This window comes from Balearica regulorum, chromosome 6 (genome assembly GCF_011004875.1).
Source record: "Balearica regulorum gibbericeps isolate bBalReg1 chromosome 6, bBalReg1.pri, whole genome shotgun sequence".
Classification (NCBI taxonomy): Eukaryota; Metazoa; Chordata; class Aves; order Gruiformes; family Gruidae; genus Balearica; species Balearica regulorum.
Genome location: NC_046189.1, coordinates 27,230,947 through 27,243,968, shown reverse-complemented (window position 1 = coordinate 27,243,968; position 13,022 = coordinate 27,230,947). Strand labels below are relative to the sequence as shown.

At 45.7% G+C, this 13,022-nt stretch overlaps 1 protein-coding gene across 1 annotated transcript in view; it reads right to left on the bottom strand.

The window, feature by feature from the left end:
- The window catches only part of BIN1 (bridging integrator 1), a 101,273-nt gene that overhangs the window by 46,626 nt on the left and 41,625 nt on the right, over positions 1–13,022 (bottom strand). Inside the window, 4 exon segments of the mRNA XM_075756994.1 lie at positions 1,472–1,567; positions 3,488–3,582; positions 4,021–4,075; positions 10,816–10,896. Coding sequence (XP_075613109.1) covers positions 1,472–1,567; positions 3,488–3,582; positions 4,021–4,075; positions 10,816–10,896 — 327 coding nt within the window.

The following is a 13,022-nucleotide window of genomic DNA, read 5'->3' as shown; positions in this document are numbered from 1 at the left end:
AAGTTCATTTTAAACAAATAGACAACTCTGTGAAATAATTCCATATGTTATTGTAAGAACCAACAGAAAGCCAAATTCTCTCTCATTTTAGAAGGGGAAGCAGAGATGAGTAGTGCTCTCTTTAAAGCATTACTTAAATTGTGCATAAAATTACTTTAACTTCCCATTTTCTAGACCATCATTTGAAGACTGAGAAAGGGACATGAGTAAGAAACACCTTAGTGACCCATTTGGAAGACAGAAAGGATCCATGGGAGCTCCATGCCCAGCACCTTGAGTTTTGGTGGAATTTGGTTAGTTTTGTGCTGCTTTTAAAATCCCACAATAAAACCTCAGCGGGACCCCAGCAGAATTAAGAAATCCTAAAGATACTAAGCACGGAAGAAACATGATACTCCGAGGTGACCCAGTGCACTGCCGACAAGGCCAGTAAAATGTGATTTGGACTGAAGAAGTGCAGAAGTCTGAGTCTACAGCGAGCCTGAAATAAAACATTCTGCTTAGGAAGCAGTGCACGAGCCTTTGCGCTGCTAACCCAGGCACGCAGGGAGCAATCAGCTCCACAGCCCTGGGCGGGCGGAAAGCAGCAGCAAGCGTCTTCGTCCTTCCCCACTTCAGACTTCCAGGGACAGAACAGGCTGGAAAAATGAAGCAAAACCAAGAAGCCCCAGGAGGCAAGGACACTGCTGTTCAGGGATCATTCTACAAGCCTGTGACCTGCCCCCCTTTGATACACCACGATCCTCCTGAAGCAACAAATATTGACAAACGTTTTAGGAGACATGTGGTGGGGAAAGGGTTGTTTTCACTGGGAAGAAGCCAAGCTGATACTTCCCATATGGTGATATCATTACTAGCACTTCCATGTGGTGAAGACATTTCCTGCATAACCTTCTCAAAATGAACAGAGGGGAGATAACTGCGGGGGAAGGGAGGTCCAGGTCCTTGGATACATTCTCCCCCCAAAAAAACACCTATCCAGCATTCCCCCTTCTCTGCAAAAAGCTGGTTGTATGTACAGCAGGACTTCAGGAAACACACATTAATCTACCTTCCATACCAGCCTCTACCTATAAAGCACATTTGCCACATGCAACTTCCTCCACGCTTTGTACTTGTAAGGAAGTTAAAAAACCAAAGGGCTGAAGAGAATGACTGAGAGCTTGTGAGTTATTGCTGACACCGCCCTCCTGCACTGTGATACAATAGGAAATTTTATGGATCCTCCTGTTTCGCATTTATGTTTTCTCTTCAGCATCTTTCCCCTGTATTCTTCACTCTTATTTCAAACCCAAAAGGAGAACCTAACATTTTCACATGAGCTGCAAAGATCTCAGCTGCTCTATAAGGACAGCTTGCAGCAGCACAGCACACACATCCTCCTAAAGAAGATGGGGATGCAAGAAATATATTCTTATGAGGTTTCATCTTCTATGACTCTCTAGATCAAAAGGTTTAAATAGAAGCTTACTTTAATATCTGGAAATTGGCCAAGGTACGTATCCATGGTCAGAAGTGCCTGATCCACCAGCTTCTGATGGAAATCCGTCCAGAGGAGATCATTGTTCTGAAAAACAAAATTAATGAGCCAACTATTAAGAACATAGAGCTCTGTATTTCCTTTTGTTCCTCCACAAGTGCTACAAGTCAATAGTTTCAGTCCCCCAAAGCTCTTAAGAAATAGTCATTTCTTTGGAAAAACTAAGGAGCAGAGAAGTTAGTTGAAAACAGAGGTCATGCCAGAAATGTAGAAACACAGAAGAAAGCTTGATGCTGCCAGTTCAGGTGACCTCTCCAAGGACACAGTGCCCTTCACGAACCTCCCTTTGAAGACCCATCTTTTCCTCCACAGTGCTAGCCCAAGTCCATACAACGGAAGGGAAGATGAAGGTCAGGCTGACTTTACCTTCTTCTCCCAGCAGCCACAAGAATGAAACACCTGACACCGCTAGGCAGCATTTTCTGCTTTTCATTACAACACAGTTTTCTGGAGGATAATGAACAATAACAGAAAGCTATTTTAGCAGTCTTCAGCCTTCACACCACCTGCCTCCACAGCCCAATGGAGGTCACATCCAAGGCTTGCACCCTAACCCGTGCACACTTTATCCTTGATCTTATCTCAGGCACAGTAACTTCCCATCAACACTTTAGATTAGGTGGAAATTGACACTTTCTCCTGTTTTTCCACTTGAACGAAAGGGTTTGGCTAAAACGTTCAGGAAAAATGCCCCCTTTATGTGGGAATTTTTTTTTTTTTTTTTTTTTTTTTTGCAGGAATAGCACTTATCTCCTGCCTGTCTTTTCCTGAAAGAGAGAAATATAAACAAAGGCATTAAAGGAGGAGGTGGAGGGCTGGAAATATTCCTACAGCCCCTCAGAATAGCTACAGTTAGTTCTCAGGACTCCTGCTCCCTTTGACCTCTCTGGCTCAAATCCTCTGAAGGGACAGTCTCCCAGGAGGCACCGCAGTGGCTCAGGAAGAAACAAGGCCAACAGAGAACATGAAGCCAAAGCAGCTGAATTACAACTCCATTATTTACTGCAACAGCACTTCCTAATGGAAAGTTTCCATGTTAATGCAAAAATTGACCTGGAAATGTTCAGGTTTTGTTTGATTTATCTGCTTTGAAGTCAGTATTTCCTGGGCAAGATGCAGATGTTATTTCAGGTGAGATTTTCTGCAGGGGAATGCAGAAGGAGGGAAGAATCTCTCTCCTGCTCTCCCATCTATTCCTTCCTCACTGCTCCAATGCCACAGACAGCTGCAGATAAGCCCAGTCCTGCAGCCTCGTGGCAGATGGATCCACAGAGCTGAGCTGTCACAGCTGCTGCCCAGCACAACAGCTGAGCAGGAGAGCAGAGGGCACCTGCCTCCAGCTGGACCCACCGCACACACATGCCAAGGGGGATCCAAGCTATCAAGTGACAGGTTGTGCCCTAAGATCCACAGAAAACACCTGGGAAAGTTGGACAATCACCTCACCAAGGGATGAGAACAGCAGCAGGTTGGGGTGAAACATGGCTCAGCCAAACAAGGTGGCAAGCAAAATATGGCAGCTGGTGGTACCGCTGTGAGTGGGAAGTTGTTACAGCTATACAATGGCTGCTCTGACCATGCTTTGGCCATAGATTTAGTCTCCCTTTTCTCTTGCACAGAGCATAAGCAATGCATCCAGTTGACCCTACTAACTCTCTTTTGGCATCCTCTGTCCCTGTTTAGCCACTGTTGGGGGAAAAAACTGCTTGTGGGCACAAGCATACAACTTTGTGCAGCATTCAAGCATCCAGGGACAGCGTCCTACACAGACAAAAGTACAGGGCACATCCCTTCAGCTTTCCCTTCTTCCCAATGATGAATTTGTCTCTCCCAGTTCTTCTGCGCAGTCATACGTCTGAAGAAACGTGGCATGCAGACAGAGCTTCCAAAGCTCATCTCTGCTGACAGATCAAGCCTGGTGACCCCACATCCTGGACAGAGTCTTACCTCTGCTATTTTATTTGTGTCATCTCTCCCAGGCCAATCCGGCTCATAAACTTCCTGCAGACATTCTGTCAGTTTCTTGGAGGCCTCATGCATGGCTAGGAAGGAAGAGGGAACTGCTTCAGAAAGAAGGAAATAATGTGTTTCTCACAGCTTAACCCTCAACCTGAGGAATGGGGACACAGGAGAGTTATAACAAATGCTAAGCTCTTCCTTACAGAATGTTTGACCCTTGATAACACAGAGGTGGAAGGTAACCAGAGAGAGAAAGGAACCAAGGATGCAGTTGCATCAAACCCTTTGTGTTCATCATGAAAGTCTATCTGCTAAGACAGCACCACCTGTTCAGCATCAAAGCACAACCCCATTCCATCCCAGCTGGTCCTGAAGGATTCTGGAAGATCCCCCACCCAGACAAAACTGAGCTTTCCTACAACTCACACCTGAGGAAACACCAGGAAGGGGATGGCTGCAGAAACCTCACTGCGTATGTAAGCACTAGAGGGGAAACAATCCTCTGCTTATGAAGACCTTACCTTTTACGGAAGCCAGGTAAGTTCGGAGGTCCTTCTGCAGCCTCGTGCCTTCGGACTGTGAACGTGAGGGGAAGACCATCAGTTATTTTCTCATATAAAGAGAGTGCAAGAAGGAGCAGTAAAGCATTTCTAAATTAAAAAAAAAACCCAACGTGGTCTTGCAGATAGGCTACGCACCAGCCCTATGACCACATGCAACATAAATGTTAACAGGGAGACCACACAGCCCTCTGACTTGGTAAGCCCACAGCCTGCAGGCACGTTTGGCCAACAATACCACCAAGGTACCGAGTAACTTGATGTGTGTAAAGCTGTGGTTTGCTTTTCCCAGCAGAGCCAGCTTTACTGTTTTGATTTTGAACAAGCAACTAGAGAGGGTACTAAGGGCAGCCATTAGTTTATAAGCCAAGGGCTAGTGGGTCTATGCAATAACTGTAACTGAAGGGAGGCTGTACGATATAGAAGACAGATCCAATTGATTTATTTTGTACTGGTTTGGGAGCAGTTTTGCTTACCACTTTTTCCTGCCACACTGCAAACCAAAACCTCAGTGCAAAGTGGGTACAAGGGACCCCTGACCTGCCCAGACATCCTCTCTAAACTGTCCTGTGCAGCAGGGCTTGCAAATACAGAGTTAACCATCTTTTTCTTTAGCTTCACTAAGGTGGAGGTGGCCTGCCAGCAGATCTCACTCACTAGGAAACAAAGAATTAAAACCAGAAGCTGGGCTGAGTTTTGCCAGTTTGAGCCTTCAGATGACACATCTGCAGTGCAGTACAAGAGCACAGGTTAGAAAGGGTCATGGAGATTTTCACAGTGAAGTTGGTTGAGATGTGCACACGTATATGCCCTCCCCATACGACTGCTCTCCTGCACTAGGATAAGCATACTGAGGCCCACCGTCCCTCTACCTTGCCACGTGTCATGGACAGCGGTGCAAAGCAGACAGGGAAATACTCCCAAATCCAGACAGTGACATTATACAAACAGAAACAAAAGGAAGTGCAAGGCTTGAGAAGCTGACCAACATTACCACAGTGCATGTCAAAGCAAGGGAAGGAGCTAACATTGAGGATGCCTGCACAGACAACCTCTGGAGCATGCAAGAAGTACAGAAAAAGTTTAAGAGGCAAAGATCTCTGTTATAAAAGGGTTTCCCTTACCCTGAGGGATCTCATTGGATCCTCACTATCCCCCAAAGTAGCTGCAAAAACAAGAATGCAGGAAAGAGACAACTATACCTCACACCTTCCTCACAGCTTGCTGCCATTCCTCCTCCTCTTTCTCAGTTTGTGTCCCATTGCGGGGGGGTCCAGCATAATGAATTTTGACAGCTGAAGACAACTCCAGAGACAAGGAGCTCATGGGACATCTCTGACAGCTGCTTCAGAGCTACTGGCTTCAAAAGCAGATGTTTCCCATCAGCCCTCCTCACGACTCAGGCATCTCTTGCCTCAACTGAGCTCATGCTGTGATCCCTTGTGCTCCCAGTGCAGCTGTGCTCTCTAAACAGAGGTTAAATCTGCCCAACTGTTGAAGTGGCAGTGCTAGCATAGCTTTGTGGAGAAATCCATCTGCTTCCAACATTATGGCCCAATTTGTTTTCCTTGCCTTGAAAGTTCTGGATGAGTTCACAATTGTTCTTTTCCTACTGCCATCAACAAAGGAAACAAGGGATGGGAAAGAGCTGGCCGCTTTTATAAAAGAAAGTCAGACTCCTGGAGAAGTATTGGGTACTGACCCAAAGAGAGTACAAGAGGAAAGGAATAATGACATCTGCTGCAAAAGTCCTAGGACTTCTTAAAACACAAGGCAAACAAATGTAGAGCTTTTTACTGGCTTAAGGGGAATGTGGAAACCTGGGCGGATGAGACCTTCCTAGCAGTGCAATCAGAAACCACCAGGGAGGAGGTGCCAGAGTAATCAAAGAGCACACACACACAGAGCGGACCATCAGGGAGGCTGAGCTCACAAGCAGCAGTTCAGTCACGCTGTTACGTGTGTTTGCTTGTGCCTGATGCAGGAAGCAAGAATGGCTTAGAGCCTAGCATTGGTCCAGGTTAGAAATCCCATTCTGGAACGGCAAGATCAAATGTCAGAACACAAGAGGAAATGGCACAGAAGAAAGTATGCAAAATCCCTCAGATAGATACATTGTCATCCTGCAACTGTATCATTTTGAAAGATTACTAAATTCGAACACACAATTTCCAGGTTATCTGAAACTAATCAGCAGGGAAGGTCCTCTGCAGAACTTGCCCACTAGACACTTTGGCCACTGCAATGTCTAGAATGTAACTCTCAAAATTACAGCATTTAAAAACCAGAAACCACCTCTCAAACTGTGCCCATACTTGACCAAGTCCTGCTAAAGCAGCATATGACAGAACCTACATTCATGAACTCTTCAAGTCTCGATACCCAGTCCCAAATTCATGAGGACAAAAGGATCCTGAGAGGTACATCGGCATCAAAATTAACATCAAATCAAGATTTTTAGATAGACCACCTGAAAAACCTGCAAGTCATGTCCCGAATACTGGAGCATGCAATTACAGCAATGCACGACTCGCCTTTGCTGTTCTCTAGACACTTGTCTTGCCACGATGTGCAGTCAGCCAATATGCAGTGCTACATCCTGCAGCTGGAGTGGTCTAAGTTACCCCTTGCTGATGTTTAAAGTCAGAGTTACAGCTGATCTCCATGACGATGGCGTTACCTAAGCCTCTTAAAAGTATCAAGCCTGCCAGGGAGAGTGAATAGACTTTACAGCCTGTAAGATCTGCAGGCAGAAAGAGAGGCCCATGTGCAGAGTTTTGCCATGAAATCCATTTCCCCAGCTTCCCTGGGCACCTGGAGTTCCCATCCAAGTCCCTCTTCAGTATTTCCATTGCTTTATTTCTTGCTCACCAGTAAAGCAGATTCCTCACTTACTACAAGGGTTTCTTTTTATTAAGCGTTAACACTTTCCTGAGAAACTTTGGCAACTGCTTCTTCTCTGTGCACGCAGCACCTGCTTTCTTCAAGCAGGCTACAGTGAGCTGTCAAGTACAACCACGATTCTGCACAAACACCTCTCGCAACGCAGTTAGACACTGTCAAATACTGTATAGAACAGAAGCTTTCAACACCCTTGAGTGCATATTTAAGATGCTTCCTAAAAAGGTTAAAAAAAAAAAAAAGTAGGGAAGAGTTAAACCGGAATCTGGAAAATTAATCCACTTCCCAGTTATCAAAGAGCAGTAGGTTTAAGGGTGTGCAGAGGGAATTTCTAGAGGTATGGTTGTAATTCAACCCTGTGAGCCTATAACACAACCAGGTATAATATGAAGGACAGTATGTACTGGAAGATGCATATTTAAAAATAGAGGTGCTGTCCTTGGGAGGCCAGAGGAGCTCTCTCTCCAAAGACCTAATGAACCACCTATTACTTACAGCTCTGTTAAATTAAAACCCAACAGTGGTTTGGTTTCTTTTTGTGCTTTCTTGTTTTGTTGGGGGGGGGGGGGGGGGTGGGGGTGTGTGTGCGCGTGTGTGTTATTTACAATACCTTTCACTAAGCACTAGCTAAGTATGTGATTTTCCGTAGAGCTGTTTCTCGGTAGTAGAGAGATTTCCTGAAACCCTTTCTTCACCCGCAATCTTCAAAAGAAATTCTTTCATGCTGGCATTAGACTGTGACCCCTTCTTAACATAACTTCCCTGCTTTTGCAGTTCCGATGGGAAACATTTTTATTATCAGCAGGGATGTTCTACACCTGAGAGGGACAGGTAATGTCTGGTTCCAGATTAGACTAATATAGGGCTGGAAAAGCAGACTGTGGAATTATGGGAGGCGAGGGGGAACATTGAAACAACAGCCCCAGATAAGCCCCTACTTAGCAAAACTTCAGAGCTGTTAAGACGCAAAGCATGAACAACTGGTGAGAAGCTCCCAACCTGGGGTACGAGGCAAACTGTTAAACTTGTTTTGCTACACAAGGATGAAATGGAAAATGCTGGGCATGAAGGGTTCTTGCCTGGACAGAAAGTCTCTCTCTGAGCTACTGACTGTAATGGTCCACAGCCAAACCTATGCTGCAAGAGCAAAGACTAAGTCCACGCTGTCTGCCCTGCATGCTGAGGCTGTGCCAAACACCGTGGGCTATGGGCAGAGATGGATGCGGCCCGTGCCAGCAGCAGCTTGTCTCTCACGTGTTTGGTGTGAAACGCTGTAAACCAACCCAGAACTTCCACACGAGTGACAGCTCATGAAGGGTATCAAAACCCAGCCGCTCTGTCAGTGGAAACACAACGCGGTGCCAGGTGTAAGGGCTGCCACCAGCCTCCCACTCTCTGTCTCTCCAGCAAGTATCTCAAACGCAGGGAAAGAGAAGCCAAAGCCTGGCACACCTCAGGCAGGGGCTGTGTCACACCTTTGCAGCGGGCCTCTTGCTCCCATGTCTGTGAGGGCAATTTTCAGGACAGACCCTTGTGGCCGAACACAAGGGATGTTGGTAAAGGGAAGGAGGGGGGAGCCTTCGAATGAACTTCTTGGGAGGTTAATTGCCAAAGATAATCTGTCATGAAGGAGTGATATGGGGGCCAGTTGTGCTGCTCGTCAAGCCTTCAAGAGACACAGGCGAGCCCTGTAGCCCTGCAGAAGCACGATTATGTCCAGCTCATTTGTCACGCAGTAAATCCATCTGTCTGAGCTGAAAAGCTCCTACCATTCAGAGAGCGCAGAGTGATGCTCTTATATGAACCTGAAGGGACAGAGAGCTGGGAAGTGCAATGCTTTCCCTTACGTTTGCTCAATCACCATTTGAGAATCACAAGACGCCTTGGTTGAAAATGAGTACGTGATTTTTAGACCTGCTCTTCATTCACTGACAACCCACACATGGCAACATATGCAAAGTGGCCCAACACAGTCATTAGAGTCAGAGGAGCCTCTAATCAAGCAGCAAACAAGGCCACTGCCTGGTCTCACCCCAGTCAGTTCTACAGGAGAGCTGTACTGTCACAAGCCTGCGGCAAAAAGATCAGCTTTCCTCCAGACTTACATTTCCCACTGGAGCAGACCTTGTAAGGAAAGGCCATAGAAATCTCACACGTAGCTATACTACACACATATATCATACATATAAGAATAAAAACAAGTATGTGTATATGCACATATAGGTTTTTTCCCCAGTCTGCTTGGCATCATAAGAATTCCTCAGCCCTGGATATCCTAACAATCCAGCTAGCACGCATTTATGGTTTGCCCTTTAAGACAGGTGGTGTTTGCATTTATTTTAGTAATAGGGAAACTGAGGGCCAAAGCAAAACCAACAGACCCCAAGCAGCAAATGCAGAGCAGCCTCCAGCTCCTTTGATAAAGTATTTGGACAATTTAGTTCACGGCCCGGCTTTGCAAGACAGGAAAAGAAATTCAGCTGTAAGGGGTACAGAGGCAGTGCCTCTTTAACAGGCTTCTCAGTGCACCACTGGCACTTGTGGCTCTGGGAACTGAAAAGCCATCCCAGACAGCCAGATCAAGAAGTTTGAATTTGAATTTTTCAGTATTACTCCTTTAAAAATGCTATTTCCTCACTGCTGATCTTTAAAATGATACAGAAAAGTCACACCTGGTAATGTCATATCATCAGAAAGAAGCCAAACTGTATTCCTCTGTGTCCAAGAGAGTATCATTGGTGGACATGCTATAGAGATATTGCATGAACTTCTGGAGCAACAGCTACTATCGCTGCCAAGAGAATGAGCATTAGTCTCCAGGAATCCGCAGCCAGCTCTGGTTAGACATAAGTCAAAGTCAGACTGAAAGATTTTCATTATACTCAGCTGTGGCAAATCCCTTCTCAGCTGGTTTTGTGACACATAACCACATCTGCTGAGTCTCAACAGACACGATGCAGCTGCTGCTAACAGCTCCAGAAAAAGGTCCTAAATACATCAGGGCACAAAGAGGCTAAAAGGTTTCTTCAGCACCACCTGAGTTTTGGTGTGGTACGCATCTCCTGCCATGAAACAGAAATAACACTTCCCTTAACACCAAGCACTACAGTGCAAATTCCCTGGGGTAACTGATGTTCTCCCCTTCTCTGGGTGGTGAAAGCTCCGGATAAAAAAAGAAAAACAAAAACCAAAAAACCACACCCAGATCAAGATATAAATGCACTGCTGTTTAAGCAGAAGGGCGGGGGGCAAAATTGCTACACTGTTAAAATATTTCTGTGAGCTAAAATATAGGGATGAAGCAGACATGCAAAAGAATAATGAGTCGGGCCTGACACAGCGATTGTGCAAGGATGGTGAGGAAGTTAGATTTAGATCTTAGCCATCGAAGGATGTTCCCTTTTCACCATTTGCTTTCTTAGTCTCTTTTGCCCTTCGCTGCACTTAGGAAACTCAATCTGCCTTGTTCAATTTTATTTTTGCTTTCTGTTTCCCATCCTATCCATCTTTTGGAGACACAATGTTGCTCTTAAATCTCTGCTTCCAGTCCAGCAGGAAAAATTACAGTACAAAGCAGCTGCTAAATAAAGGAAGTGTTCCGGTTCAGCTATTTCTTTTCCTAAACTTGAGTGCAGAACAAGTATTATTTTTCAGCATACACTCCCACTGACTCCATGATAGGGACACTGGAAGACACAGTGTAATTTCTCATAAGTTAACAGCTACAAGTTGTGGGTCACTTCAATAGGCCTACGGCATCGCTTAATTTAGTGGGATTTAATTGCATATTGCACCAGATGACTGGAAGTGAATACTGAAACCCAGGGTGTAATTACATATCACCAATTATCTTACCAGCTGTTTGTTGAAGTTCTGCACACACTGTTCAAACTGCTCATCTTTTGTTTCATCTGCTTTCCCAAGCTTCTGAAGGACCTGCAGGAAGAGAAGAGAAAGATAGGAGACTTCAAACACAGATACAGCAAAGCAGAGACAAAGAAACAAGTTTTTGCTCATGAGGCTGAAAGAAGGAAAAGTTTAAAAGTCTCCCTTATTCTTGCACTCAGAATTTCTGGAATATTTCTCTGCACAGTCATAGTTTGAAAAAGGACTTACAGACAAATTAGGATGAACTCAGACCTCATACTTTGCTGTACCAAAGAGCATGACTGAGGTTTGTCATTCACTGGTATAATGTTTTTTGCTGACAAAGCAATAGCAATGGTGGTGTTTATCTCCTGGACGAGCAAGAAACAAACCACATCCCTAATATGCCTTTTGTGTTGTGTGGTAACACTTCTCCTGGTTTAACACCAGTCTCTGGTACAGACAGGGTAGATTTTTTTTTTGCTCCCAGAACAGCTGGACTGTCCTCAAAACACAGAAAGCCATGCACAGACCTCCTTAGAGAGAGAAGGAGGCTGGAGCAGTGAAAATCCCACCTTTTCTCACTGTGTACATGCTTGGCAGGAGCTGGCTGTTGAGAGCAACTGGGGACCTTACACCATGAATCTACGTGATACTCAGTCATGCTCAGTCTAAGTGTCACGTCTGAGAGTGTCAGCAGCCAGCCCTGTTCCTGCCTCCCTGCACAGCACAGCTCCCCACAGCCTGTAAAAAAATCCTTATCAGACTACTTCCCTTATCACACTTCTCTCTTAATGATCTCCCCATGCAGTTAAGTGGATCACTCCCAGGCTTTGAACAAAGCACTTCATTTTCTGGGCAGGAAGGTAGGTCCATCACAAGAGGGCTGGGGAAACCACAGCTGTGGCGGAGGGCAGCAGTTACTTGTCATGCCCCAAGCAACTCCAGCAGCAGGGAGACAAGGACATAAACTATAGCCAGTTCAGCTCAAATACAGCAACTTCGTTAATCAACAATAAAACCTGACCATGCCAAAAAAAAAAAAAAAAAAAAAAAAAAAAAAAGGCAAGCAAGCCTTGTCTCACAGGGCCAGCAAGAACAGAGAAAAGCCCACCCAGTCCTCAGTAACAGGAGGTTCTGGGGAGCAAGAGGTGGGCTAGAAAGGGTGCTGAGGGAACACCTCAAAAAGCAAGGGAGCCCTAGCTGGCAAGAGCATGACTGCCCAAGAGACAGAAAGACTGGAAAGCTGAAGTGTCTCTTGCTCTGCTGAGCGCAGCAGTCCTTTAGCCACAGGTCACAGCCATCATGTTCGGCCCCTCTTGGACAGAAGAGGGTCAAGATGGAAAGGCAGGTGCATGCTACTGCCATCAGGTCTACAGGAAGGCCACTAGGAAGTATCTCCAGAGCAGCCACTCTGAGGGACTGCCAGGTAGTCATGACAGCCACCCAAACCAGCTTCCTCCAGCTCCTTCTCCTACCCATGGATCTTCTCACAGAATATAAAGAGGACTTTTCCCCTGCAGGGCAGTGATCAGACCTCCATGTTTGGTCCCCCAAATGGCATTGAGAAGGTCCATGCAACAGGAAGTAGAATAGAACAGAACATTTTCACTTGGAAGGGACCTACAACGATCATTTAATCCAACTGCCAACGTACCTACTAGCCCGCTCTCATCTTTTTACACAGCCAAGCTAGAGGACATTTGTGTTATGTCTATTTGGCTAATCTCAGTTGCCCTCTCCTGCATACAAGCGCACATGTTCCCAGCTCACCCCTGACTGCAACAACTGACTCTGGCACTGGACACGATAAATCAGGGCAGTCATTCAGCACCCGGCTCATAACTCCCCTTTTACTTAGGCTAGGATTTAATGTATAGAAGGGAATCACTGTTTTTCATTCTCCCTCTGTTCAACAGTCTCTCTTCACCTCCAGGAATCACTGAGGTATTCATGTCAGCATAAGTGGGGGAAAGGACACATACAGATGAAGACTGTCCTCTTTGCATCCAAGAGCTGAACCGAAAACCTCCAGACTTAGAAGCACAACTTTCTGCAGCTCAAATGACAGCAGCAAACACTGCAGTTAGAAGCGCCTAAAGCACTTGGTAAACCTGTCTACGCAACAGGATGTAGAAAGCATAAATATTCCCTTCCTCCTCTCAAACCCTTGGCACAGAAGAGCCTGTTGGAGA